The sequence below is a fragment of the Mesoplodon bidens genome, assembly GCF_964165515.1.
Source record: "Mesoplodon bidens genome assembly, chromosome: 1".
NCBI lineage: Eukaryota > Metazoa > Chordata > Mammalia > Artiodactyla > Ziphiidae > Mesoplodon > Mesoplodon bidens.
The window spans coordinates 147,890,643-147,917,892 of record NC_138176.1 but is presented as its reverse complement, the minus strand read 5'-3'; the positions used below and the strand labels follow the sequence as shown (position 1 = coordinate 147,917,892).

Sequence of the window (27,250 nt, the reverse complement as noted above, 5' to 3'; positions counted from 1 at the left end):
GTATCACTAATACTTCTGACAACAATTATACTGTGTGGGAAAACACAAACATCAACATCTAGTCAAAAATAAGATTTAGAGGGCTTCCCTGGTGGCGCAGTGGTTGAGAGTCTGCCTGCTAATGCAGGGGACACGGGTTCGAGCCCTGGTCTGGGAGAATCCCACATGCCGCGGAGCAACTAGGCCCATGAGCCACAACTACAGAGCCTGCGCGTCTGGAGCCTATGCTCAACAAGAGAGGCCGCGATAGTGAGAGGCCCGCGCACCGCGATGAGGAGTGGCCCCCGCTTGCCACAACTAGAGAAAGCCCTCGCACAGAAACGAAGACCCAAAACAGCAAAAATAAATAAATTAATTAATAAACTCCTACAAAAAAATAATTAAAAAAATAAGATTTAGAAGGGTCAAACAGAATGTGAAGTTTTTTTTTTTTTTTTTTTTGCGGCCACACCCTCACTGCTGTGGCCTCTCCCATCGCGGAGCACAGGCTCCAGAAGCGCAGGCCCAGCGCCCATGGCTCATGGGCCCAGCCGCTCTGTGGCATGTGGGATCCTCCCGGACCAGGGCACGAACCCGCGTCCCCTGCATCGGCAGGCGGACTCCCAACCACTGCGCCACCAGGGAAGCCTCTGAATGTGAAGATTTTTAGGACTAACAGCCAAATTATTTCAATTTCTTTTCCTTTACATGTGTAAAATATGAAATTTAAGTTAACCCTTGAGTTAGACTATTCAGATGGAATAGTGTTTTAACTAAAAAACCAATAACATCACCCAGAATAGGGTATTTGTCACCTAGGGACTGGATACTGCATAACTACTGAGACTATCTGGAAAGAGGGGAGAACATCCTCATTTTTAAAAGAAGGATAGCTGTATCTTGTTAGATGGAAACATGAAACAAGTTTTCTTGTTCTACTGAAGTTCACGTATCAGAATAGTATGCTAATTATTTACACAGTGTCTCTCAACTCCAAATCCACCTCCACTATACTCTGTTCTCTGATGTTGAAACTGGGATTCTGGAAAATGCACTGCCTAGACTTCTTTGACAGGAAGGCGATTAGAAGGCAGGAACAGGAAAAAGAGATTCCTTCTTGTTTTTCTTGCTATTCCTGCAAACATCACTCCAGTAGTCTTCAGCTTCTTTCAGCACTCAACACCCCTTAATTGATAGTATTTGTTGTTAGTTTTTTTTTTTTTTTTTTTTTTTGCGGTACGTGGGCCTCTCACTGTTGTGGCCTCTCCCGTTGCGGAGCACAGCCTCCGGACGCACAGGCTCAGCGGCCATGGCTCACGGGCCCAGCCACTCCGCGGCATGTGGGATCTTCCCGGACCGGGGCACGAACCCGTGTTCCCTAGCATTGGCAGGTGGACTCTCAACCACTGCGCCACCAGGGAAGCCCAACAGGTAAACATTTGAAATCAATTTTGGTGACAGAAAACACTAACTTTGAGCCCCAATTAAGTAAAATGTTAGTTCCACACCTTCCCCTCCAAAGAATTCCATTTTTCTCATTAGCAGACCTGTGTTACAAAAAAAAAAAAGTACTGAATCACTATGTTTTGAATTTTGTTAGAAAAATAATAAAAGTTCTTACTATGTAAGTACTTATACAGTATTCTCTTGACCCACAAAATAAATTTTTACTGACCCTTCACAGAAAAAAATCCACCAATCCCAGGTATATACCCAAGATAAATGAGTCCTTACTACTACCAAAAACCACGTACATTATTCATAGAAGTTTTTTCATAAAAGCAAAAAACTACTAACCCAAATACCTAACAATAACAGTATGGATAAATAAATTTTGGTGTACTCATACAATGAAAATCACTACAACCCATAACAACATGGATGAATCTCAGACACAATGTTTAGGAAAAGAGTCAGACATAAAAGAGTACATACTGCATGATTTCATTTTTTTGATGGCAAGACTAGTCTAAGTTGATAAAGATCAGAAGGGTCTCTATCTCTGGGGAAGGGAACATAAGGCAGCCTGCTGCAGTGCCATCTTGATCTGGATAATGGCAATATGCATATACGTATGTAAAAATTAATAAAATGTTGTACTTAAGGTTTATGAACTCTACTATAGGTAAAAATTTATATATTTTTAAAAAGAGGAAACACACACACAGTTAATGCTATATAGATCATCTCCCAAGTCCCTGTGATTTTATATTTTTCAGGCTGTATCTGTGATTGAAAATAATAGAAGAGTTATAAACTTAAGAACAAATCAATAGGAATGACCAAATTTGAAGAACACAAAGAGAAATGACTGAAAAAAGAAAAAGAGCCCCAGTGATCTGAGGGCAATATAAAAAAAATCTAACATATGTGTAAGTGGAACCTGGAAAGAGGAAAAAAGAGGGGAGAAGGAAATAAAAAAAAGAAAACAGCCTGACGATATCATGACCAAAAATTCCCCAAATTTGGTGAAAGACATAAATTTATAGATCCAGGAAGCTCAGTGATTCCAAAGCAGGACAAGTATTTGGGAAACACAAACCTCAGGGCATCACAATGAAACTGCTGTACATCAAAGAAAAAGAAACACCTTGAAAGCAGCCAGAAAAAAATCTCACATTACATACAAAGAAACAAAAATACATATTACCACTGGCTTCTCATCTGAAGCACTGGAAAACACAAGACAGTGGAATTACATCTTTAAAGCACTGAAACTGTCAACCCAGAATTTTATATCCAAAAAGTAATATCCTTCAAAAATGAAGGTTAAATAAACATTTTCAGACAAATGAAAACTAAGTGAAATTATCTCAGCAAATCTTCATTAAAAAAAACACTAAAGGGAAGTTTCTCAGGCTGAAGGGATATATCATCAGGTGGAAAATCTGACATTTGAGAAAAAAATGAAAAAAAGCACAAGAAATGGTAATAAGTGCATAAATATAAAAGACTACTTCCGTTGCATTTATTTAAAATACATGTAACTGTTTAATGTGGGGTTTATAATGCATGTACAGCATAAAGGGTGGGGCTGTGATAAATGGACCCATACTAATGGAAGGTTCTTACATTTTACATGAAGTAGCAGAAAAATAAAAGTCTAAGACTATAAACAGTTAAGGATATGTATTGCGATCCCTGTACAACACAACCAGACAGACAGACATAGCCAGACAGATACACACACATAGAGTGAAGAGATATACCTATAAAATCAAAAATAAAATGGAATTCTAAAAAATAGCAAATTAAGATAAAAGGCAGAGCTCCTTCCCCGGTGGTCCAGTGCCTAAGACTCTGCACTCCCAATGCAGGGGGCCTGGGTTTGACCCCTGGTCAGGGAACTAGATCCCACATGCCACAACTAAAAGATCTTGCATCCCGCAACAAAAGATTCTGCATGCCACAACCAGAAGATCCCACGTGCCACAATTAAGACCGGGCTTCCCTGGTGGCACAGTGGTTAAGAATCTGCCTGCCAATGCAGGGGACATGGATTCCATCCCTGGTCTGGGAAGATCCCACATGCCGCGGAGCAAATAAGCCCGTGTGCCACAACTACTGAGCTTGTGCTCTAGAGCCCAAGATCCACAACTACTGAGCCCGCGTGCCTAGAGCCCGTGCTCCTCAACAAGAGAAGCCTGCGCACCGCAACCAAAAGTAGCCCCCGCTTCCTGCAACTAGAGAAAGCCGCACACAGTAACAAAGACCCAACGCAGCCAAAAATAAATAAAAATTTTAAAAAAAGACGGATGCAGCCAAATATAAATCAACAAATATTTTTTAAAAAGATAAAAGGCAGGAAAAGAGGGGAACAACAATAGATGAGACAAAAGGAAAAGTACAAAATGGTAGACATATATCATCCACGTATATCATCCAACCACATCAATAATATTAAATGTGAGTTATACACTCCAATTTAAAGGCAAAGATTGTCAAAATAGATTAAATATTTAAATATTTAAAAAAAAATTTTTTAAAGCATGACCCAACCATACGCCAGATGCATTTAAAATATAAAGACACATAAGTTGAAAACAAAAGGGTATAAAAACATATAATGCATACAGAGACTGTAAAAGGTGCAACTTAGACAGCAGGAACATTTCATAATGCTAAAAGGGTCAACTCTTGGTAATGTCTAACAATCCTAAATGCACATGCGCCTAACAACAGAAATTCAAAATAAATGAAAGAATAACTGACAGATTTAAAGGAAGAAATAGACAATTCCACAATCACAATTTGAGGTTTTATCAGTCTTTCTCAGCAACAGAACTAGACCAAAACTTTTCAGAATTAGAAAAGACTTGATGATGAATAATGATGTCAATCTCCTGGCTTAAAGAACATTACTTGACCCTATAGAACACTACATTCAACAATAGCAAAACATACATTCTTTTCAGGTATACATGGTATGTCTGCCAGGATAGGACATGTACTGGGCCAAAAAACAAATCTTAATAGGTTTCAAAAGACCAGACTCTTAAAAGTATGCTTTCTGGGGGACTTCCGTGGTGGCACAGTGGTTAAGAATCCACCTGCCAATGCAGGGGACATGGATTCTATCCCTGGTCTGGGAAGATCCCACATCCCATGGAGCAGCTAGCTAAGCCCATGTGCCACAACTACTGAGCCTGTGCTCTAGAGCCCACAAGCCACAACTACTGAGCCCACATGCCACAACTACTGAAGCCTGCACTCCTAGAGCCTGTGCTCCGCAACAAGAGAAGACACCGCAATGAGAAGCCCACACACTGCAACGAACAGTAGCCCCTGCTCACTGCAACTAGAGAAAGCCTGCACACAGCAATGAAGACCCAACGCAGAGAAAAATAAATAAATAAAATAAAATTTTTTTAAAAAGGATGAAAACTGAATATAGTAGACAAGATTATATAACATTATTTCCAAGAGATCTAAAAATATTTTCATTTTATAACTGCCTGATGCTTTTTATCACTTTCTTCAAAGCTATTTAGGTACATGGTTCAAGAAGAAAATCATTTCGAAACTTCTGCCAGAAACAAAGCAGTCTCCTTATATACACTGACTCAGTCCTTATAAATCTTAAACACTTTTATTCAATGATTTTCTTTTTGCAGATGAGAAATTCACCTCTACTAATTTTGTAGTGGCTAGATGAAGGCTATTCAATTCAACAAACATTTGAAATTATAGGAAATAATACATGGCCACTGAACTTAATTTTCAAGTACTGAAATAATTTGAGGGACTTCCCTGGTGGTACAGTGGTTAATAATCCACCTGCCAATGCAGGGGACACGGGTTCCTTCCCTGGTCTGGGAAGATCCCACATGCTGCAGAGCAACTAAGGCTGTGCGCCACAACTACTGAACCTGTGCTCTAGAGCCCACGAGCCACAACTCCTGAGCCCGCACGCCACAACTCCTGATCTGCATGCTGCAACTACTGAAGCCTGCACGCAGCAATGAAGACCCAATGCAGCCAAAAATAAATAAAAATTAGAAAAAAACCCAATAATTTGGCATCAAATTACAATTAATGTTTACTTGAATGCCTACCACAGAAATTCCAGGAAATTTTGGAAAAACATGCACTGAACATATATAATAAAAATCTGGGACTTCCCTGGTGGCAAAGTGGTTAAGAATCCACCTGCCAATGCAGAAGACAAGGGTTCCATCCCTCGTCCGGGAAGATCCCACATGCCGCAGAGCAACTAAGCCCATGCGCCACAACTACTGAAGCCCATGTGCCTAGAGCCTGTGCTCCACAACAAGAGAAGCCACCACAATGAGAAGCCCGCGCATCGCAACGAGTAGTAGCCCCCACTCACTGCAACTAGAAAAAGCCCGCGCGCAGCAACAAAGACCCAACGCAGTCAAAAATAAATAAATAAATAAATAAATAAATTTTTAAAAAATCCAATTCATATTGTTATAATCTAGTACATAAAATTCTACTAACTGTTCTTAAAATTTTACTCATCCACAGCCTTCACACCTAGTATCATGTGACTAAACTCTCAGCAACCAACAGATTCATTCAGACAGTATCAATTAGAAGTGGATTACTGTTCAACCAAAGATACTAACTGGTCTGGACATGAGGATAAAAAAACTCCACAAATTGGCCTCAAAGAAGGGTGGTGTTCATGTGCTTAAAAAACTCCTTGGTCACCTAGCTTTGCTAATCATGCAAAACCACAATGTAGACATATCACTCTTTAGCTCCATTTTTTTTTTTTTAGCTATTTTCTTTTTAATTCAAATTCCTCTGTCATTTAAGGATTCTACCAATTTCATTGGTAACTTCCTCTTTTTTCCTCTCAACTACTCTTTTAGGATGCTTTAGCTCTAGCAAAACTATTCTACTCATTTTCTTCAAACACACCAAGCATGCTTCTGTCTCTGTCCCTGCTATTCATCTGTTTGAAATGTTTTACCACCTATTTGCTTACCAAGGTCTAAGCCTTCAAATCCCAGTACAACTGTCACCTTTTCCTTGAAACTTCTCTTGACCACCAAAATTCTTAGTACCTCTTTATCCAAAGAAACAGATACAATCCTAGCACATAATTGACATTTAACTTATGATATAATAACCTCAAATATCCTTCATATAAACGGAAATCCATTCCAGTGTTATTCCTCATATAAATCCAGGTTCCCCTAATGGACTCATGCTATTTAAGGGCTGGCTTTATCAGCACTAATCACAGGGCCCCTATTTGGTAGGAAGTTTTAAGTGTTTCATCTTAATAATAATTTTATAATATAACATGAAAAACAACACATATATTATGGCAGTTCCCAACTTTTAAAATATCACATAATATACAAAAAATGATGTAATATTTGTAATCTCCAAAGGCTGAGGGGCTCTGTATTTAGGCATACTTACAACTGTGTAGAGTATCAATTGGGAAGATCTGTACTGATGTAAAAGACCAAATGCCAACAGCAAGGGAAAGAAATTTAGTAAACTCCTTCGTTATGTTTGTGTTTAGCTTTCTATTACAACCGTTATCTAGGAACGTCTCGATTTGTTGTCTTCAGCAAATAAAAACTTGTTATGCTTTTATATCATGTATAAACTCCACTCATTTTATCTTTCTGACCAGTGAATTCAACTGGACATACTTCCATATGCCAACAACCTCAGCCAAAGTAGTATTTAATTTAAATAATTAACTCTGAAAATAGAAGCTAATAGGAACAAAATTCATTAATGCTTTAAGCCTATTCTCCTACTGTGAACACAAAGCAGTTTTTCCCTTGGACATCTACAGATTTCTGATAATTGGAAAATAAATCACGGCACTGGCATTTTACATGCCAATGCCGTTATTTATTTCATTTATGATTTTTAATAATAAACCTTCACCTCATTTCTATTTAACTCAAGGTCTTGAATAAAGACCTAAGTGAGGCTTGATGATTTCAGCATCATCTTTGTTCCTAAAATTTTGTCTCCATCTCTACCCCACCCACCCTCATTTCCTTAAACATACTAAAAAAGTCACTCAATTCCTTTTGAGTTTCTAAGGAAATCTAAGTAGGGTTCTTATCCTTTTGAACCTCAATGTAACACTTATATTTAATCATTCTCATAAAGAACTTCTCTTGTTGCCAGGAGGCAATAAAATGGCTTTTTGGAGCAAGATGTTAATTTGCCAATTTGCTACTTTAAAAGTAGGCATTACTTGGGCTTCCCTGGTGGCGCAGTGGTTGAGAGACCGCCTGCCGATGCAGGGGACACGGGCTCGTGCCCCGGTCCGGGAAGATCCCACATGCTGCGGAGTGGCTGGGCCTGTGAGCCATGGCCGCTGAGCCTGCGCATCCGGAGCCTGTGCTCCGCAACGGGAGAGGCCGCAACAGTGAGAGGCCCGCGTACGGCAAAAAAATAAAAAAAAATAATAAATAAAAAAAAAATAAAAGTAGGCATTACTTGACAATACATTACTGAGAGGCTGGACACTCTTATACTTGCTGGTGGAAGTACAAAATGGTACAACCCATATGAAGAAGAATATGACCACCTCTAACAAAAACACTCAGAAATGTACCCTTTGGCCCAACAATCCTAGGAACTTACCCTAGGAACTTACCCTAAAGATACACTTCCACAAATACAAAGCAATGGGTAACAAGGTTATTCACCTCAGCATTACTTGTAATAGGAAAATATTACAAGCAATCTCAAATCAACAATGAGAGCCTAGTTGAGTAAACTATGGCACATCTACACATAGAATACTGTAACACCATGAAAATGAATTTAAAGACATTTCCAGATATGGTGTGATTTCCAAGATGTATTGGGTGAAGAAAGCAAAGTACAATAGAGTATATATAGTAGTTCATCTTTTTTCTTTGTTTGTTTTGCCTAGAATTTTATTGGTATTGAAAGAAAATTTTTAAACAAAGGTTTAGAATAATGTTTATTAAGAAAAAATAATAATAATAATGAACAAAGCCACAGGAGCAGTCCCCTGTATGATTTACATGGAAAGAAGTCCACAGAATCCACAAATCTCATCTTAACTCAGGGCCCTGCTGTCATTCTGTAAAGCAGAGTTAGGCCCTTTAGCCAGCTGCAATATTTTCAGACATTTGCCACCAATTCCAGATTCTCACCACAGCTTTCTATTTACACCGCAGTTAAAACTTTCTCGTGGGGCTTCCCTGGTGGCGCAGTGGTTGAGAGTCCTCCCGCCAATGCAGGGGACATGGGTTCGTGCCCCGGTCCAGGAAGATCCCACACACCACGGAGCGGCTAGGCCCGTGAGCCATGGCCGCTGAGCCTGCGTGTCCGGAGCCTGTGCTCCACAACGGGAGAGGCCACAACAGTGAGAGACCCGCATACCGCAAAAAAAAAAAAAAAAAAAAAAAAAAAAAAACTTTCTCGTGGAATTGTCTCAAAGTTGTCTACAAAGGATTGAGTTTGCAAAAGAACTGACATTCCAGTTTGATAAGCAGCATTTCCATGTTGACTCTAATTCCATCAGGAGAAAATGCAGTGCTTTCCACATGTGTCCCCCTAAGCAAAACCTGGGTTTCCACTATTGTTTCACCCACCCACCCCCCAGAGGTGAAGAATCACTGATTCACCAGGGACAGGCCACTCCTTGGGACTTCCCCTCCTCTGTTCCACAGTCACCTCCAGGGTACCTGGGGCTGAAGGACATGTCTTAGTGTTCATTGGTGTCTCCCTCTCACTCACTCTCTTCAGAGGAAGAAGAAATCTGAAGGTCATCATAGAGGACACTCCAGGGACCTGGGGCACAGTGCTCCTCAGACTTCTTGCCCATGGGTGGGCTCTGAGCAGGAGGGGTTGGCTTCTCAGCAGGAGACAAAGAGGGAGATGTCATGTATGTGCAGCTCCACCAGGCTTTGCCTACTCTCCTGAAGCGCATCCTGAGAGGCTGGCCTGGAACATGTTTGATGGGTGGAGGCTGGACTCTGGTGTAGGCCTGGAGAGTATTCAGGTAAGTTGTGTTTCATGGAGGCTGGAGGTTAATGCTTTGCACCTGGGCATGTGTCTTCCTGGTCACTTGGGGTGACACGGTTGGCCCAGGTCTGGTGGTACTGGGTGGAAGCTGCAGGTTCTGGAAAACCCCCGCATCTGGTCTCAGGGTGCTCTTCTTGGGAAACTGGATGGGACTCAGTCTGGGTTTCTTTGGTGGGTTCAGACAAGCCAGGGTGGAGATCTGAGCAGATCTCTTGCCTGGTGCCTGGATGCTGCTTATGGAGTCCTGGACCAAACTTCTCTTGATGGGATGCCCTGAGGGCCAGGTGGATTTCAGGTCATCATTCCCGATCAGTGAGCTAATCAGGTGATCCATTTCCAGGACAGATTTCCTCTTGGATGCCTGGATGAGCGCTGGCCGTTGTGGAGGCTGAGAAGCTGCCATTCCTCCTCTCCTTCCTCCTGCTCTGGGTCATTTTCTCATCGATATGATGTTGAGGAATCACACTGGGATCTTGAAAATATGCCTTCAGTGCCATCAGCACAGCTCCTTCACCTCTTCCCACAACACCAACAGGCTAAAGGACCTTGAAATGCTGAAACGGCAACCTTCTTTTCCGTCAGCCGCATCACTCCCGGCCAGTCCTGAGGAGACGCGGCTCCCATCAGCGTGAACAGGACTCCACAACGTCCCAAAGCCGAAGCCTCAGCAACTCCTGAGAAGACTTGGCTCCCATTAGCGTGGACTCGACCCTGTGTTGTCCCGAAGCCCCCGCGCTGTCATAATTGACTCAGCCCCACGTGTTCCAGAAGCCAAAGCCCCAGTGGGTTCTGAGAAGACCAGGTTCGCATCAGCTGCCGGGGGGAGCCCTATAGTAGTTTATCTTTCAAGAAGAATGGCGGTAACACAGAAAGGATAAACCAGAAACTAATGAAAATGATTATCTACAGAGGGGAGGTGGGTGGAAATGAAGTGGAAAGGATAAAAATGGGAAGAAGACTTCTATAAGTGTAAGTTTTTCTATAGTTTTGACTCTTGAACCATGTAAAATTAAATAAAAAGAACGAACAATGTAATTCCTAAAACTGAATACACACACTCCTACAACTGAACAACAATAAAACAAATAACCTGATTAAAAAATGGGCAAAGGACTTGAATAGGCATTTTTCTAAATAAGATACACAAATGGCCAGTAAGCATGAAAAGATGCTCAACATCACCAGTCCTCAGGGAAACACAAATCAAAACCACAACGAGACATTACCTCATACCTGTTAGGACAGCCACTATCAAAAACACAGAAAATAAGCACTGATGTGGAGAAACTGAAACCCTTGTGTACTACTGGTGGGAAGGTAAAATGAAGCAGCTACTATGGAAAACAGTATGAAGGGGTTCCTCAAAAATGTTTAAATAGAATTATCATATGACCCAGCAATCCCAGCTATATCCAAAAGAATTGAAAACAGGATCTCAAAGAGGTATACGCATACCCATGTTCACTGCAGCATTATTCACGATAGCTGAAAGGTGGAAGCAATCTAAACTTCCAATAATGGATAAAGAAAGTGTGGTAGATATATACACTGGAATACTACACAGCCTTAAAAAAGAAGAAAATCCTGTCATATGCTACAACATGGATAAACCTTAAAGACTTCGTGCTAAGTGAAATAAGCCAGTCACTAAAGGACAAATACCACATGATTCCACATTTATATGTGAGGTATCTAAAGTAGTCAAACTCCTAAAAACAGGAAGTGGTCACTAAGGGCTGAGGGGAATGGGGGAAAGGGAGTTGTTCAGTGGGTACAGAGTTTCAGTTTTACAAGATGAAAACTTTCTAAAGATCTGTAGTATTGACAATGTACATATAGTTAACACTACTGTACTGTGTACACTTAAAAATGGTCAAGATGATTTTTGTTATGTTTTTTACCACAATAAAAAAAAAATCAAGCAAGGATAATACTCGTCAGTAGAAATGAAGAGTCCAGTCCACAAGAGTGAATGTATGTATGTATGTGTATATATATATAAAATTAAATACAAGCAGAAAAAAATAAACCAATTGTTGGGACCTCCCTAGTGGCGCAGTGGTTTAAGAATCCGCCTGCCAATGCAGGGGACACGGGTTCCATCCCTGGTCCAGGAAGATCCCACATGCTGCAGAGCAACTAAACCCGTGCTCCACAACTACTGAGCCTGCACTCTAGAGCCTGCAAGCCACAACTACTGAGCCCATGCCCTGCAACTACTGAAGCCTGTGTGCCGCAACTACTGAAGCCCGTGCTCCGCAACAAGAGAAGCCACAGCAATGAGAAGCCCACTCACCACAACGAAGATTAGCCCCCACTCACCACAACCAGAGAAAGCCCGTGAGCAGCAACGAAGACCTAACACAGTCATCAATCAATCAATCAAGGGCTTCCCTGGTGGTGCAGGGGTTGAGAGTCCGCCTGCCGATGCAGGGGACACGGGTTCGTGCCCCAGTCCGGGAAGATTCCACATGCCGCGGAGCGGCTGGGCCCGTGAGCCATGGCCGCTGAGCCTGCGCATCCGGAGCCTGTGCTCCGCAACGGGAGAGGCCACAACAGTGAGAGAACCGCAAACCACAAATAAACAAAAAACCGATCAATCAATCAAGGCAACATCTTATAACCACCAAAGTGGGTGCTAAAACAGTTGAGTAAGAATTGTTGGAAAACAACTTATTCTTAAAAACTATTTACTACCTTAAATATTACTTACTAATTGCAAAGGGAGGGAAATACCTTTACAATGCAGAGAGCTGTACACAAGTGATCAAACTTAGCAAAGCCAATAGGACAAAATGACACTATATGTCTCCTGATATGATGCTAAAGGAACTACACAACACCAATTGTGTAGTATACTTGCCAAAAAAGGTTCAATTTGAATCTAAGCATGAGGAAATAAGACAAAACAGATTATGAACTCTTATAAGACAAGTGCTTCAAAAAATGTCATGAACAACACACCCCCAGAAAATGAGAGGACTTTCTCGATTAAAACAGACAAAAGAGACGTAATAAATGCATGTGATCCTATACTGCAACTTGGATAGAGGAAGAAAAATTCAACTTTTAAAAAGTCATTTTTAGGGCAGCTGAGGGAATTTTATTATGGATAGCATAACAGATATCACTGTATCAGTGTTAAATTCCTTGAGTGTGATAATGATAATTGTTATAAAGTAGGAGAATATCCTTGTTCTAAGAAGACTGCTGAAGCATTCAGAGGTGGAATGTCATGACAGATGCAAGTAACTCTCAAACAAAAATGTACGTTACATCTGTCTCCCTCTGTGTGTGTGTGTTTGGAGAAACATTAAAGCAAGCAAAAGTAACAAAATATTAACAACTGGTGAATCTAAATGAAGGGATGAGTGTTGAGGTACAACTTTTCTAGAGGGATAAAATGTCTCAAAATAAGAAGTTAAAATAGATTTTTTTAAAAAAGAGAGAAGGGGGGATCATCATTATGATTGGTCAGGGATACTTTCTAGTAAAAATTCAAAAAATGTAAGAAACAAGTTCTAGGATCAAATCATGAACCTCCCCCGTAATTCTTCCCTAGCTAGCACGTAAAAAAGTTCCTACAATTTTTTTCTTAGAGTATTTTAAATAAATTTTACAAATCTAGCAAATTGGCTGCAAATATATACTGTTGTTTTTGAGATTAAATGTTTTTCAAATGTATGACTATAACTACAAAGTATAGTACACTTTGACTTATCGTGAGAGCTCCTGTGGTAGATTAAAGATGGCTATAAATTCTTTCCTACTTCTTCCATTGAGACGTAGGGTCAATTTTTCTCTCCTTGAAAGTCAGCTGTGCTATGACTACTTTAAACCATAGAGTAAGGTAGAAGTGCCACTGCCAATTCTGAATAAAGTCTTTAAAAGTACTGGCAACTTCCTCCATAGTGTCTTGGAACCCTGAACCCAACTACCCTGCTGGAGAGACCATGTGGAGAAGCCTTAACACTACATCATAGATAGGAAGAAGGGCCCAGCTGAGTCCAGTCTTTCCGCTGTTCCTACTGAGGTACCAAGTGTTTGAGAGAAGCCAGTGTGTATATACTTCACCAGTCTAATCACCAGCTGAATACCAGTGAGTGAGCCCAGTATGCGATGTGGAGCGGAATAATCAAGCCAAACCCTGCCCAAATTTCTAATCCACAAAACTGTGAGATAGTAAGAAAAGTCACCAACAGTAGGTAAAAAGTAGAAGTCACTCAAGTGTCCATCAAAGGATGAAAGGATAAACAAAAGATGTTATACGTGTGAATTCTGACACATACTACGATACAGATAAACCTTGAAGACATTATGCCAAGTGAAATAAGCCAGTCACAAAAGCAGCAATATTGTATGATCCCACTTATATGAGGCTCCTAGAGTAGTCAAATTCATAGAGACAGAAAGCAGAAAGGTGGTTGCCTGGGCTGGGGGAAGGGGAGAATAGAGTTATAATTTAATGGGTACAGAGTTCAGTTAAGGATGATGAAAAGTTGTGGAGATGGATGATGAGATTGCACAACAATGTGAATGTACTTATAGCACTGAACTGTACAATTAAAAATGATTAAAATGGTAGGGGCTTCCCTGGTGGTGTAGTGGTTAAGGATCCACCTGCCAACACAGGGGACACGGGTTCGAGCCCTGGTCCGGGAAGATCCCACATGTCGTGGAACAACTAAGCCCACGCACCCATAACTACTGAGCCTGCGCTCTAGAGCCCACAAGCCACAACTACTGAGCCCGTGTGCCACAACTACTAAAGCCTGCGCGCCTAGAGCCCGTGCTCTGCAACAAGAGAAGCCACCGCAACAAAAAGCCCATGCACCACAATGAAGAGTAGCCCCTGCTCACTGCAACTAGAGAAAGCCTGCACACAGCAAAAGACCCAATGCAGCCAAAAATAAATAAATAAACAAATAAATAAAATAAAAGCTGTGCTGCATGAAGTATTACTTCACAAATGTATATTGGCTATATTTTAGGACTTCATTTTAAGAAATCTTGCCTCTCCATTTAACTTCTTAATTACTTAGCAGAATCTTCTGCATTAATACAAATATTAAAGTAAAAGATATAAACAAAATTCAGACTTGAAATTACATACTGAATTATGAGCAAAATTAGCATACTATGTGGCAATTAGGGATAATTAAAAGTCATTTATGCAAGTGAAAATAATTACAACAAATCAAGTATTTCTGAGGTCCACCTGAGGGGAAGAAAAATGAAAGAATTCATAGCCTTCCTGCCCCTAATCTATTCCTCCCCTCTTCCAACATAGGTTTGATGGGAAAAGGGAGATGTCCTACCTAAATCAAGCTCACCATACCCCAATTCCTACTGAACTATCCAACAGGCCAGACCATAGAAAGTAGAAGCAAGAGCATGTGGAAGAGGGAGAATGGCTGACAGAAAGAGAAAGATTACAGAAAAATACAAAGAAAACACAGAAGTAACACCTAGTGGGAGAAAAGTGGGGGACATTTTCAGAACAATAAAACCCTATTATTTAATTTTTCCTAATTCTTAGCACCAAGGTAATAAGTATTTTGATTTGATTCTGTGACAGAATGAATATGGCAGGTTTGGGTATGGAGTTGTGGCTAGAGAACTGTCTGGGGCACTGAACTCTGAGAGCAGATAATAAGAAATGGATATAGTAACAAACTTCATCCTAATCCCTCCCTTTAAAAACTAAGGCTTTCAAGGGCTTCCCACTTCCAAAATAGCAAAAAAGGAAGAAAAAAAAAAGTGCGTAGCACACAACTTTGTAATACATGATCTGAGATAGACTGTGTATAACAAACTGTGGGCAGAAGCACTCAATGGAACTTTGTACAACATTGTTTATAGGTGTATCTTCTTTATTAAACTTATCAGATATGATTTGCATTCGTTTCAAAATCCTTAATGAAATCTTGATGCTTAATGTAACATTGGTATTAAAATGTCTGCTATCCTCGCAAACAGCTTTTGTATGAATTTTAATATTTCTTCCAATTAATATATATGTATAATTTATCTAAATAACAAAACTGTTAATGATGGCTTTCAGCTTTATGTGACTAGGGTTGGTCACAACCTCTGAGACTCAGTTTCCTCATCCGGAAAATTAGAACAAAATGAAATAACCTCTAAGCTACCTTCTGGTTCTAAAATTCTAAATATCTGTGTTATCATCTCTAGTATGCAATCTCAGATAAAGTACTCAGTTGCAATTCAAAATATTTTCAAATTATCCTTCATCTTCAAAAATAAAAATATTTCTCTAAACCAGTATTAATACAAAGTATTCGAAGAGTAGTCCCTGCTCCACGAAAGCCCTAGCAGCAAAGAAGACACAACACAGCCAAAAACAAAACAAAACAAAGTATTCATTCTTTCATTCAAGGAATATATGTTGAGAACCTATGTGGCAGGTATTAAACTTAGCACTGGGAGGATACAAAAGTAAGCAAATAGATGTGATACCTATATTCATGAAGCTTACAGAGAAGCTGGGGAGACAAACCAAATAAATGTATGCATAAATGTAATATCACATCTGTAATAAGTGGTATGAAGGAATTAAAAGAATATATTAACAGGGAATCTAAGAGACTTCCCTTAATGAACTGGGAGGAAGAGTATGTATATGGGCTACATAATTCTAAATCTGTCTAGACAGAAATGAGCATGGCATGTTCAAGGAACTGACAGAAGGCCAGTGTGATTGGACATAAAAATATTTATAAAGTAGTTCCTTGGAAACAGAAATTAAAACTTCTAAAATACAAAAGTAGGTCTAAGTTCTTCCAAAGATATACTCTAAGAATTATTTTCAAGAAAGCTTCAAAACATCACAATAATTTCTCTCTAATGTTAAAAAAAAAATGCTGTCCCATATCTCCCTGCAAAAGACCAAGTTAACTCTCATTGATTCCCTTCTCTTTTCACTTTACTGTTTTCAACTGCATAATAAAAATCACAGCTTCTTTGTTCAACTTCATTTAGATTCCTTAGAAGAAAGCAGCTATAAGAATAAAAAGATACATGATGCAGGGACTTTCCCGGTGATCCAGGGGGTAAGACTCCGTGCTCCCAATGCAGGGGGCCGGGGTTCAATCCCTGGTCGGGGAACTTGATCCCACGTGCATGCCGCAACTAAAAGTGCACATGCCGCAACAAAGATCCCGACGCGGTGCAGCCAAAATAAATATTAAAAAAAAAAAAAAAAAAGATACATGATGCTATTGCCCTGGCTCTGCCACTAACCTGTCCTATGGCTGACCTTGGTAAATATTACTTGGCCACTTTGGGTGTAACTTTTGTTATCTGTGAAATAAAGGGAGTTCCAGAGTTTCTTTTAGAATCCTTCTAACTCTAAAATTATGGTTCCACTGTAAAAATGCTTGTTCCAGTCTTGAAAACTGAAGAAAATGGACCAAACATCTCTGAATTCCACTAACCAAGATTTTTTTTTTCATTTATTTGTTTTTAATTTTGGCTGCATTGGGTCTTCGTTGCTGCACATGGGCTTTCTCTAGTTGCGGCGAGCGGGGGCTACTCTTCGTTGCGGTGTGTAGGCTTCTCATTGTGGTGGCTTCTCTTGTTGCAGAGCACAGGCTCTGGGCGCGCGGGCTTCAGTAGTTGTGGCACGCGGGCTCAGTAGTTGTGGCTCGAGGGCTCTAGAACACATGCTTAGTAGCTGTGGTACACGGGCTTAGTTGCTCCGTGGCATGTGGGATCTTCCTGGACCAGGGCTCGAACCTATGTCCCCTGCACTGGCAGGCGGATTCTTAACCACTGCACCACCAGGGAAGCCCCACTGACCAAGATTTTACTTGCCTTTAAGTGCTTTTGTATTTATACAGCATTTGAACATTGTTACTGTGTTATAACAAACTACCGAATTTATAAAATTTATCCACAAATAACACGAAAGTTATCAAAAATACAGTTAAATATTGTTTGAAACCTATACTTCCAACCAGACAGTAATACTTTAAACATGGATCCCTAAAATGTACTAAAATGTACAAAGTCAAAATCGACTTAGAACGGCAGGAGGAAGACAGAATCATAATTCTTTTATTTTTTTTATTTTTTTTTATTTTGCGGTACGTGGGCCTCTCACTGCTGTGGCCTCTCCCGTTGCGGAGCACAGGCTCCGGACGCGCAGGCTCAGCGGCCATGGCTCATGGGCCCAGCCGCTCCGCGGCATGTGGGATACTCCCGGACCAGGACACGAACCCACGTCCCCTGCATCGGCAGGCGGACTCTCAACCACTGCGCCACCAGGGAAGCCCCAGAATCATAATTCTTGAGAAAACCAAAATTTTAGCAATAGGACATTCAAATTGGTTAATATGTGTATCAAATTTAACTTCCAAAAGAACTCATAAAAAATGAATATTCTAACCGTATGCTCATTCTAGACTTGGTGTCGATTTCTAGTTAACAATATTTCTGATATTTAATCTATTTCCAAATGGAAGATGTATATACAGTCATAACTTTTCTTTTTTTAACCAGGTTATCCATCACTAGAATTCAACGTTTTGATATTCTTAATATGAAAATAAAAATTAAAAGACCTATCAATTTTTTAACTTAGCTTTATATTTCATAATTCATATTTCAGCATCTCAGAACACTTAAGAACAATAACAATATAACCTTAAGAAGCATCAACTAAGCACCCTACTTTATGTACAGTCTTTAGTATCAAGGTTTATTTTAATGGACGGCATTGTGTCCCATTCCTTCCAAAGGGGCAACAAACTGCAGAATCCAATTAGATTTTTAACAACAAACTACAAGAATACTTTAAATATTAATCACTCATGACATGGTAAACATTTACTAGGCACTATAGGTTCTAAAAGCAAAGGGGCAAGATTATTCCTTAAAATACATTTCACCAAGTGCCCAAGGTGAAGACTGGCAAAGTGTCAACATCGTTTCTTCCCGCACCTCCCACCAACTCTGATTGATTCTAACACTGAAATGTGTCTTGTAACGTTCCCTATCACTCTATTCCCACTATCATAGCCCTACTTCATGATTTCAACATCTCTGACCTAGACTACTGTTAACAGTTTCCTAGCTGGACTCCCTGTCTCCAGTCTTACTCTGTTCCAATCCAGCCCCGATAGTGACAACCAAAACATCTTCAGCATTGCCAAATGTCTCCTGGGGGTCAAAGATGTCCTGGTTGAGAACCACTGCACCAAGCTGACCCTTAACAAGAACAGCACTTACTTTGTAAGGCTGTGTCCACAACCTATGTCCATGCAACAAAAAGCAAAAAATTAACTTACCTAAGGCTGAAAGTTACAACCTTGACATTAGAACCACCATGCTTAAAAATACGCTGACTCCTTATAAAAAGAGCCATAATCACTCTCTCTTAAAACCCATTTGGGGACTTCCCTGCTGGTCCAGTGGTTAAGACTCTGTGCTCCCAATACAAGGGGCGCAGGTTTGATCCCTGGTCAGGGAACTAGATCCCCGCATGCCGCAACTTAAGACCCAGCACAGCCAAATAAATAAATATTTAAACAAACAAACACACACAAACCCCTCTGAACATGTGGACATAAATCATCACCTTACTTCAAGCCTGAATTTTGAAAAGTCAGTACCTTCTGTCAAAGTTTAACCATAATATATACATATTTAAGCTTCTGGATGTTAGAAAATTGTGATAATTTTTAAAATGCCTTTTGTGCTTTGATAAATCAGTCTCCTCAGAAGTTGATGAAAACCTTCCTAAGCAAATTACTGCCTACCTTTAAGGCTGCAAGCTACTCTGAATAGTATTCTCGTAAATATTTCTAGGGGAAAAAAAAAACCTTAAAAAATACTCTAATTCTTATACTTAAAAAAAAGTAAGATTAAAAAAGATCACACACACCCTTCTAACTTCCCATAATGGTTATGCCCCTAACAGAAATCACCATTCAAAGATATAGCCAAGATAGAACATTACCTTTCAGAGGCGGTAAAAGAGAAAACGTAAAATACCTTAAAAAAAAAAAATCCCTGGTCGGTGAAACTCTTAAAGGCCAGGCCCAGCAGAGCTGTAATACCACAGGAGAGAGCACCTCCTACCACAAACGTCTGAAATGTGAACATTCTGTCCAGAGGAGCTTACCTTCAGTCGTTTGATCATTTCGTCGGTGGTGATCTTGTCGGTGATCTCCTTTACCCCCGGAGGGTAAGCGATCTTCCCGTCGGCACTCACAACGCCACAGAGGGCAGGGGCAGGCTTGGGCTGCGCGGTCGAGAAGTCCATCCTGGGGGACAACTTTTCTTTCACAGTCCTCTACCGGCCTCTATCGGTCAGAAAACAAAAGTTCAGCGGGAAAAGGACGACTTTGTAACCTCTTTTTTCATTTCAAAAATCTCTAATCTGCAAAGGGCCCTTTCTCCCGGGAGGCCGGGGACTCGCGGCGGCCCCGCCACCCGCTCCTTCCCGGGGCTTGGATCCTGGCGGCCGCCGCGCCGCGCCCACCCACGCGGGCCCCTCCAACACCGGGCCCACTGGGCTCTCTGGCACCGGCGGCCGCGGGAAGCCCCGGGCAGCGCCAGGAGTTTCCCAGTCCTCCTTTCACAATGAAATCCACCCCCAAACACCGAAGTCCTAAGTTTGGCGGCTTCGAGAGCCCGGCAAGGCCCCTAAAGCCCCCGCTCGGTCAGAGAAAAGCCTCGAGTCCCCGCCCGGCCGGTCCCCTCCGGGAAAGGAGACGCGAGGCCTATAGGGCTCGGCTTAGGCCGCAAAACTAGGGACCCAACCGGACCAATACGCAGCGGCGTCTCCGGGCACGAACGCCCTTGCCGGGCAGAGCTGCTGAACCCCAGGCGTCCCCGCCACGCTCCCGCCCCTCCCGTGTCCCGCTCCCCCACCCCCGCGGGAGGGGAAAACAAACCGCCCTCCACCCCGAACCCCAAGCCAGGAAGCGGCTGACGCGGCTCTGCACTTCACATTTTGTTCCTTCAACTTCGGCTGAGGCTCCCCGGCGGCTTCTCTCGCCCCCGGCCACTCGGCGCCGCTGAGGCCTTACCGGCACCTCCGGGCAGCCCCGCCGGGCCTCAGTCCCGCGCCCCCACCCCCCACCCGCTCCGGTCTCCCCTTCCGTCCCCTCCCTCCACCAACCGAGGGCGGGAGCCGAGCCGCCGCCGCCTTTACCTCCTCCTCATGCGGGCGGAAGGTGCATCGAGCGCCCGGGCCTCTGTCAGGTGGTTGCGCCGCCGCCCCTCTCCGGGCTGCACACAAAGCGGCTCCGCCGGTCCCGCCGCCGCCGCCGCCCGCCCCGGAGCGGCGCTGGGGCTGGCGGTGCCGAGGAGGAGCAGTCGCCGCGGGGGGAGACGCGGGGCGAGTGAGCGCTGGGCGGGGAGACACTGCCGCTCTCCGTCTGGCCGAGGAAGAGCAGCCTTGGAAAAAGCTCCTCCGGGAGCGTGTGCTCGTGTGTTCGCCCCGGAACCCCGGGCCCGCCCGCCGGTACCTCGCGCCGGCCGGGTCCGCCAACCCGGACCCGGACGCCCCTCGCAGCGGCGCGCGCCCGGCAGTCCGTGCTCCGGGCAGCCGGCGCCGCTCGCACACACCGGTCGGTCACGCGAGCGGTGCGAGAGCACGCGAGAGAAGGGCGCGCGCCTCGCTCCCGCCCCTTCCTCCGCAGGCCGTGCCTCCGCCTCCCTCGGGCCTGAGGCGGTGGCGCGCGGGGCAGACAGCGCCGCCACCCGGTTGGCGCCAAGACCTGCCGCGCCGAACGCCTCCGGGAGGACGGGACCCAAAAGGCGAGCGGAGGAGGAGCCCGGCTGGCGGGAAGCGAGCCGGTCCCCGCGGCCCTGTGAGGGCAAGCGGGACGAACAGGGCTTTACCTTATGCCGCGGAGATGAGTTCATGACTTTTGGGGTTCATCCTGAGGGACGTGGACGGAAATGGTTGAAAAATGTTGAATTACTTGGTGAAAATGAACTGATTTCCTCCCCAGGGACAGAGGATCTGCAAACTGAGGAAAAGTTTTGCAACGTGGTACAACGTGGGCTGCTCATTCTTGTTCCTTCTGACAGCCACCAGAGTTTGCCCTCCCCTCTTTAGATGTCTAAAATTAATATTTTGAAAGCAGCAAAATATGAAAATAGCATTGAGTCGAGTAGTTCTCAAAGAAAGGTCTGAAACGTAGGATCCTGGGCTCCACTCCCAAACCTGGAGAATGAAGATCTATGAGACTGGAATCCAGAAATAAGCGTGTTTACAAATTAGATAGATGGCTCTTGTGAATATGGAATAATTCATTTTTTTAAGTGTTAAGTATACCGAAGAATAACTTTCTTTCATCCAAAGGAAAGCCCAATGCAGTGGTGTTTGAGCAGTTTAATGTAAAAGAAAATTGAAGCAGATGAACCTCAGGAGCACGTACATAATTTCCGAAAATGAAGTTGAAAAACGAACACAATAATGTGAAATAGCAGGCAGCTCTTGAAACCACTACCATAGTTTAAAATGATATTCGATTATTTATTTAAATTATTCTTGATGGATATCCATCGGTCTTTTCCACATACTTTGCTTGATCTTAAAAATATTATAGGTGCTGGGACTTCCCTGGTGGTGCAGTGGATAGGACTCCACGCTCCCAATGCAGGGCGCCCGGGTTTGATCCTTGGTCAGTGAACTAGATCCCACATGCATGCCACAACTAAGAGTTCACATGCTGCAACTAAGGAGCCTGCCTGCTGCAACTAAGACCCAGTGTGACCAAATAAATAAATAAATATTAAAAATTCTTTCTTAAAAAAAACATAGGTGCTGCCCTCAGTGAATTGTTTTTCAGGTATTCCACAAGGGAACAATCATCTTGGAATCAGTTGCTGATTTGCTACCAGAGCTTTGTTCTTGGGCATTTAGAGTAGCAGGCAGAATCCATTTAAGATTGTCTTCATCCAAACTATGAAATTGACCAAAACCTACGCTCTTCTCACTGCTGTGGCTTCTCCCGTTGCATAGCACAGGCTCCGGACTCGCAGGCTCAACAGCCATGGCTCACGGGCCTAGCTACTCTGCGGCATGTGGGATCTTCCTGGACCGGGGCACGAACCCGTGTCCCCTGCAACGGCAAGCAGACTCTCAACCACTGCGCCACCAGGGAAGCCCCGAGAGTGCTGCTTTTTGTTTTCATTCTTGCTCTAAGTAATTTACCCATAATTAAATGGAGTTTTGTATATACCCACAAGTTTTAATTTTATACAATTTATTACTTTTTTAATACTGTTTGATTTTATAAACACTCATAGGATAGTAAGCTCTAAGGATTATAACACATAAAAATATTGAATTTATATAATTCTAAAATTCAGGAATCCTGAAATTCTTGTTTTTACTTTCTTTTTTAAAAAGTTTTCACTTAGTGTAAATGAGAAGAGGTACATTCATTTGAGCAACAATTATTTAAAGAGGGCCTATTATACAAGGCATTGTTTTGGGCACTGAGAAAAAAATCTGTAGTGGGAAAGTGGACAAAAGTCCCTACGTGTTGTGGTAGAGCTTAATTTGTTTGGGGAGAGATAGACAAAATAAATAAATAAATTGCTATGGAAGAAAATAAAGTAGAGAAGCAGGGGTGAGATGCAGACCACACATAACCTTTTAGGCCTTTGGCCTTTGGAAAGACTTTGGCATGTACTCTGAGATGGGAGTGTTTTAAAAAGAGAAGTGATATTATATGATTTATGTTCTATGTGCTAGGCAACCTTTGACAAATTAATCTCTCTGTGCCTCATTTTCCTCATCTGTAAAACAAGGATAATAGTTTTTATTTCAGAGGGTCATTATGAGGGATAAATAAGTTAACATTTGTAAAGTGCCTAGAATAGTAACTGGTACATACTAAGCTCCACATAATTTTTTAATATATGTAAAATGAAAGAATCACTCTACCTGCTGGGTTGAAAATAATGTAGAGATGCAAAAGTAAAAGTAGGGTAACCAAGTATAAGACAACTGCAAAAATCCCAAGGAGAGATGGTAATAAGAACTGGGTAATAACAGTGGAAGTGATGAAAAATGGTACAAGAAAAAGAGAGGAGTCAAGAAAGCAAGGATGGCTCCAAAGTTTTTGACCTGTGTAACTAGAAGGATGAATTTACCACTAACTGGGATGCGGAGGACTGTGCTTGGAACAGATTGAGAGTCAGAATGTCTTTTAGAATCTAAGCTATTTAAAAGTTAATTTAACAGTTACTCAGCTCCTGCAGTGGGTAAGGCATTATACTAGGCCCTGGGGAAATATTTAGAAAACAAGAAGACAAAGTCCCTGATCTTGACAGGATCAGAGTCTAATGGAGGAATCACAGACATACAACAAAACATAATCAAGGCAAGGCTGTGATTTATACTATAATAGGGATTTACATTATATTGTCTGGGAGCCTCAGAAAGGGGTGCTATGGGAACTTCCCAAAGGAAGGGGCATTTGAAGCTGGGCATTGGAGGGTGAGTTGTTGTGGTGAGTAGTTTTTGTGGGGCGAGCAATAGTTAACAGAGATAACCACAAGGTGAAAAAAAACCTTGAGGTAATTAAGTGCAATTTCTTTTTGAGGAAAAGACTTTGATGTGATTAGAACAATAGTTGCATAACAGAGTAGCTTGGCTTTGTGAGACTTATTCTACCCCCACTTAATTTCCATCAGCCCCTCTCCCATATACAAATGTACAAGCATACAATCTATGTACAAAATGGCATCCAATGCAGCTTCAGGACAAACCCCTAACCCCCTATTTCAATCAAACTACCAACCACGAATTCTTCCTACATAGAAATTCTAGATCCAAACTCTAGGGCACTGCAACAGTGGAAATGTTCCACACTTGCATTGTCCAATACTGTAGGTACCAGCCACATGTGACTATAAAACACCTGAAAGGTGGCTACTACAATGGAAGAACTAAATTTTTAATTTAACTTAATTAAAAAAATCTAAGCAGCCACATGTGGCTAGTGGCTACTATATTGGACAGTGCAGCTCTGGAGTGAAAAGTTTGTAAGAGTGATTGACAGAAGATGAGGGTAGAGGATAAACTGTGTTCACACTGAAAGCTGCAGATGTTGAACAGAGTGGTAGTTTCAAAGGATGAATTGGGGTAATAGGAGACTAAAGACGTTTATAGTGAAAGTGAACTAAGGTAAAAATACAACCAAACAGATAAAAATGAAAAAATATTTAAGATATTTAAAGCAGTTTTTAAAAATATGTTTATTTATCTGAAATTCTTTATTCACTTTTCAATTTAAAATGTAACTAGCTAATTTATCCTGAGTAATATCACAGATTAAACATGTGAATCTTCCATATACCTCTGGTCACAGAGAAATTTTAACAATACATCATAATTAGTGTGAAACTTAAAAAATTGTACTTTAATTTATTTAAGTGTCTTTCCAGATATCACTGACAGCTTAGCTAAAATTTAAATATATTTAGGCATAGGATAATAACATATCTATCTGTAGTGAATAAAATGAATTTGACATGTTTCACTGATGACTGATGACTAAAAATATGAAGTCTGAATCATTTTAGCCTAGTATGACCAAGATGTTAATGATTAACTTATTTGTCATGGTAATTTAAAAACTTTATTTGAATCCTGTTTAATATCTTAGACTCCATGCACATCTCTCTTCAATTTAAAGTGTGAAGGCTGACCTGCATCATTAATTATATTAGCTTTCTTAAAATTGTTTTATCAAAATTAAGTATTATTTAATGAGCAGGGACAGCAAACTAAAGCTAAATTTTTTCAAATATGAAAGAAACTACAGATTTAAACAACATGAGTAAATCTTAGTGACATACTATGATAACCTATTTATAAAGTTCAAAAGCAAAGATCAGGATGTTGGTTACCCCTGGAGTACAAGGGAAAGCAGGGAACACAGGGGAACAATATGGGAGAATGAATACATAGACAGATGTTTTCTTGTTAAAGCTTTACTTTGGGGTGTAGTGGTGGCTTCACGTACGTTCATTATATGTTAAGTGAATGAATGGATGAATGAATGAGAGCAATCCATGGAACAAGGAGGGATGTGTTTGTAACCCAAGGATTATGATTAATCCAATTCAGGGCACCTGAGGTCTAGAGGAGAAAAAGAGGCAGACTCAAAAATTTTTGTATGATAATTTAATTTAATTTTTTTTTTTTTTGCAGTACGCGGGCCTCTCACTGTTGTGGCCTCTCCCATTGAGGAGCACAGGCTCTGGACGCACAGGCTCAGCAGCCATGGCTCACGGGCCTAGCCGCTCCATGGCATGTGGGATCTTTCTGGACCGGGGCACGAACCTGTGTCCCCTGCATCAGCAGGCGGACTCTCAACCACTGTGCCACAAGGGAAGCCCGATAATTTAATATTTTTAAAAATTATATTTCCCAATGTCAAAGAAATTCTGCCCCCTTGATAATTTTTTTCTAATGGTGGTAGTAAAATGAGAAATTATTTGGAGTTATATTTTATATGAATGCCACTTTGCAGCCCTTCCTTAAATTGCTAGTATTTGGATGATAAATGATTATAAAACTAAAAGAATTGTCAGGGTAATTAAACTTTCAACAATCACATTAAAGTGTATTTTTATTATGAAGCTTGGGATGTCAGCCTCCTATTGTTTTATATGATTAAAATAAATAAGAAAGTGGACTTCCCTGGTGGTGCAGTGGGTAAGACTCCATGCTCCCAATGCAGGGGGCCCAGGGTTCGATCCTTGGTTGGGGAACTAGATCCTGCATGCCGCAACTAAGAAGTCCGCATGCCACAACTATGAGCCTGAATGCCGCAACTAAAGATCTGCACACTGCAACAAAGGATCCCGCACCATGCAGTGAAGCTCCCACATGCCACAACTAAGACCAAGTGCAGCCAAAATAAATTAATTAATTAGTTAATTAAATAAAATAAGAAAGTAAACTTATGATGAATACTTTTGTTCATTACAGTAGAGACAGAAAGATTAATTTATGGAAATGTATTAGGATAATCATTGCCTCCCCTCCTGCAAACTCTTTTCAGACAGTTGTTCCTATCCCAGTCCTATATATTTCCTCTCTCTCTCTCTCTCTCTCTGTCTCTCTCTGTCTCTCTCTCACACACACACACACAGCTGACTGAGCCTGCAGTGATACCTAAACCAAGAAAATGCAGTCCACAGGCTGAGCTGAGCCAAACAAAATATCATGAGAGATGCTGTGAACTAAAACTCAGCAACAGATGGAACTTTCAGCTGAATTATATCAATGTAAAATAGTAAAGGTCTTCAGTTTTCTGCATGTGAGTATGCTAAGGAAAACTGAGCTGCCCTAATTTGTGTCCTGATTGTTCCATTTTTCTTAGGCTCCACATAAGCATTGTTTCCTTACGGTAAAATCCCTTTCACTTGAACTAATCTGAGTAAATTTCTGAATTTTAACCACCAAATATGACCTGATTTAGAATGAACAATTGTACTTCATGAAATCTTAACCATGATCCATGAACCTAGCTTGGCTGGATCAAATAGTACCCTCCAAATTAATGTCTACTTGGAACCTCAAATCATGACCTTATTTGGAAGTAGGAATTTTGCAGATATAATGAGTTAAAATGAAGTTATACTGGATTAGGGTGTACCCTAAGTCCAATGGCTGGTGTTCTTATAAGAAGATACGCAGAGGGACTCCCCTGGCGGTCTAGTGGTTAAGATGTCGCGCTTCCACTGCAGGGGGCGAGCGTTC

At 41.6% G+C, this 27,250-nt stretch overlaps 1 protein-coding gene across 4 annotated transcripts in view; it reads right to left on the bottom strand.

Moving 5' to 3' along the window:
- The window catches only part of PDS5A (PDS5 cohesin associated factor A), a 131,529-nt gene extending 110,726 nt beyond the window's left edge, over positions 1 to 20,803 (bottom strand). For all 4 annotated transcript variants that reach the window (XM_081251304.1, XM_081251303.1, XM_081251306.1 and 1 more), the window contains exons 1-2: positions 20,669 to 20,803; positions 19,634 to 19,814 (exon numbers count right to left, since the gene is read on the bottom strand). In XM_081251304.1, coding sequence (XP_081107430.1) covers positions 19,634 to 19,774 — 141 coding nt within the window. In that variant the 5' untranslated portion in view covers positions 19,775 to 19,814; positions 20,669 to 20,803. The remainder of the gene's footprint in view (positions 1 to 19,633; positions 19,815 to 20,668) is intronic.
- Positions 20,804 to 27,250: the final 6,447 nt, after the last annotated feature.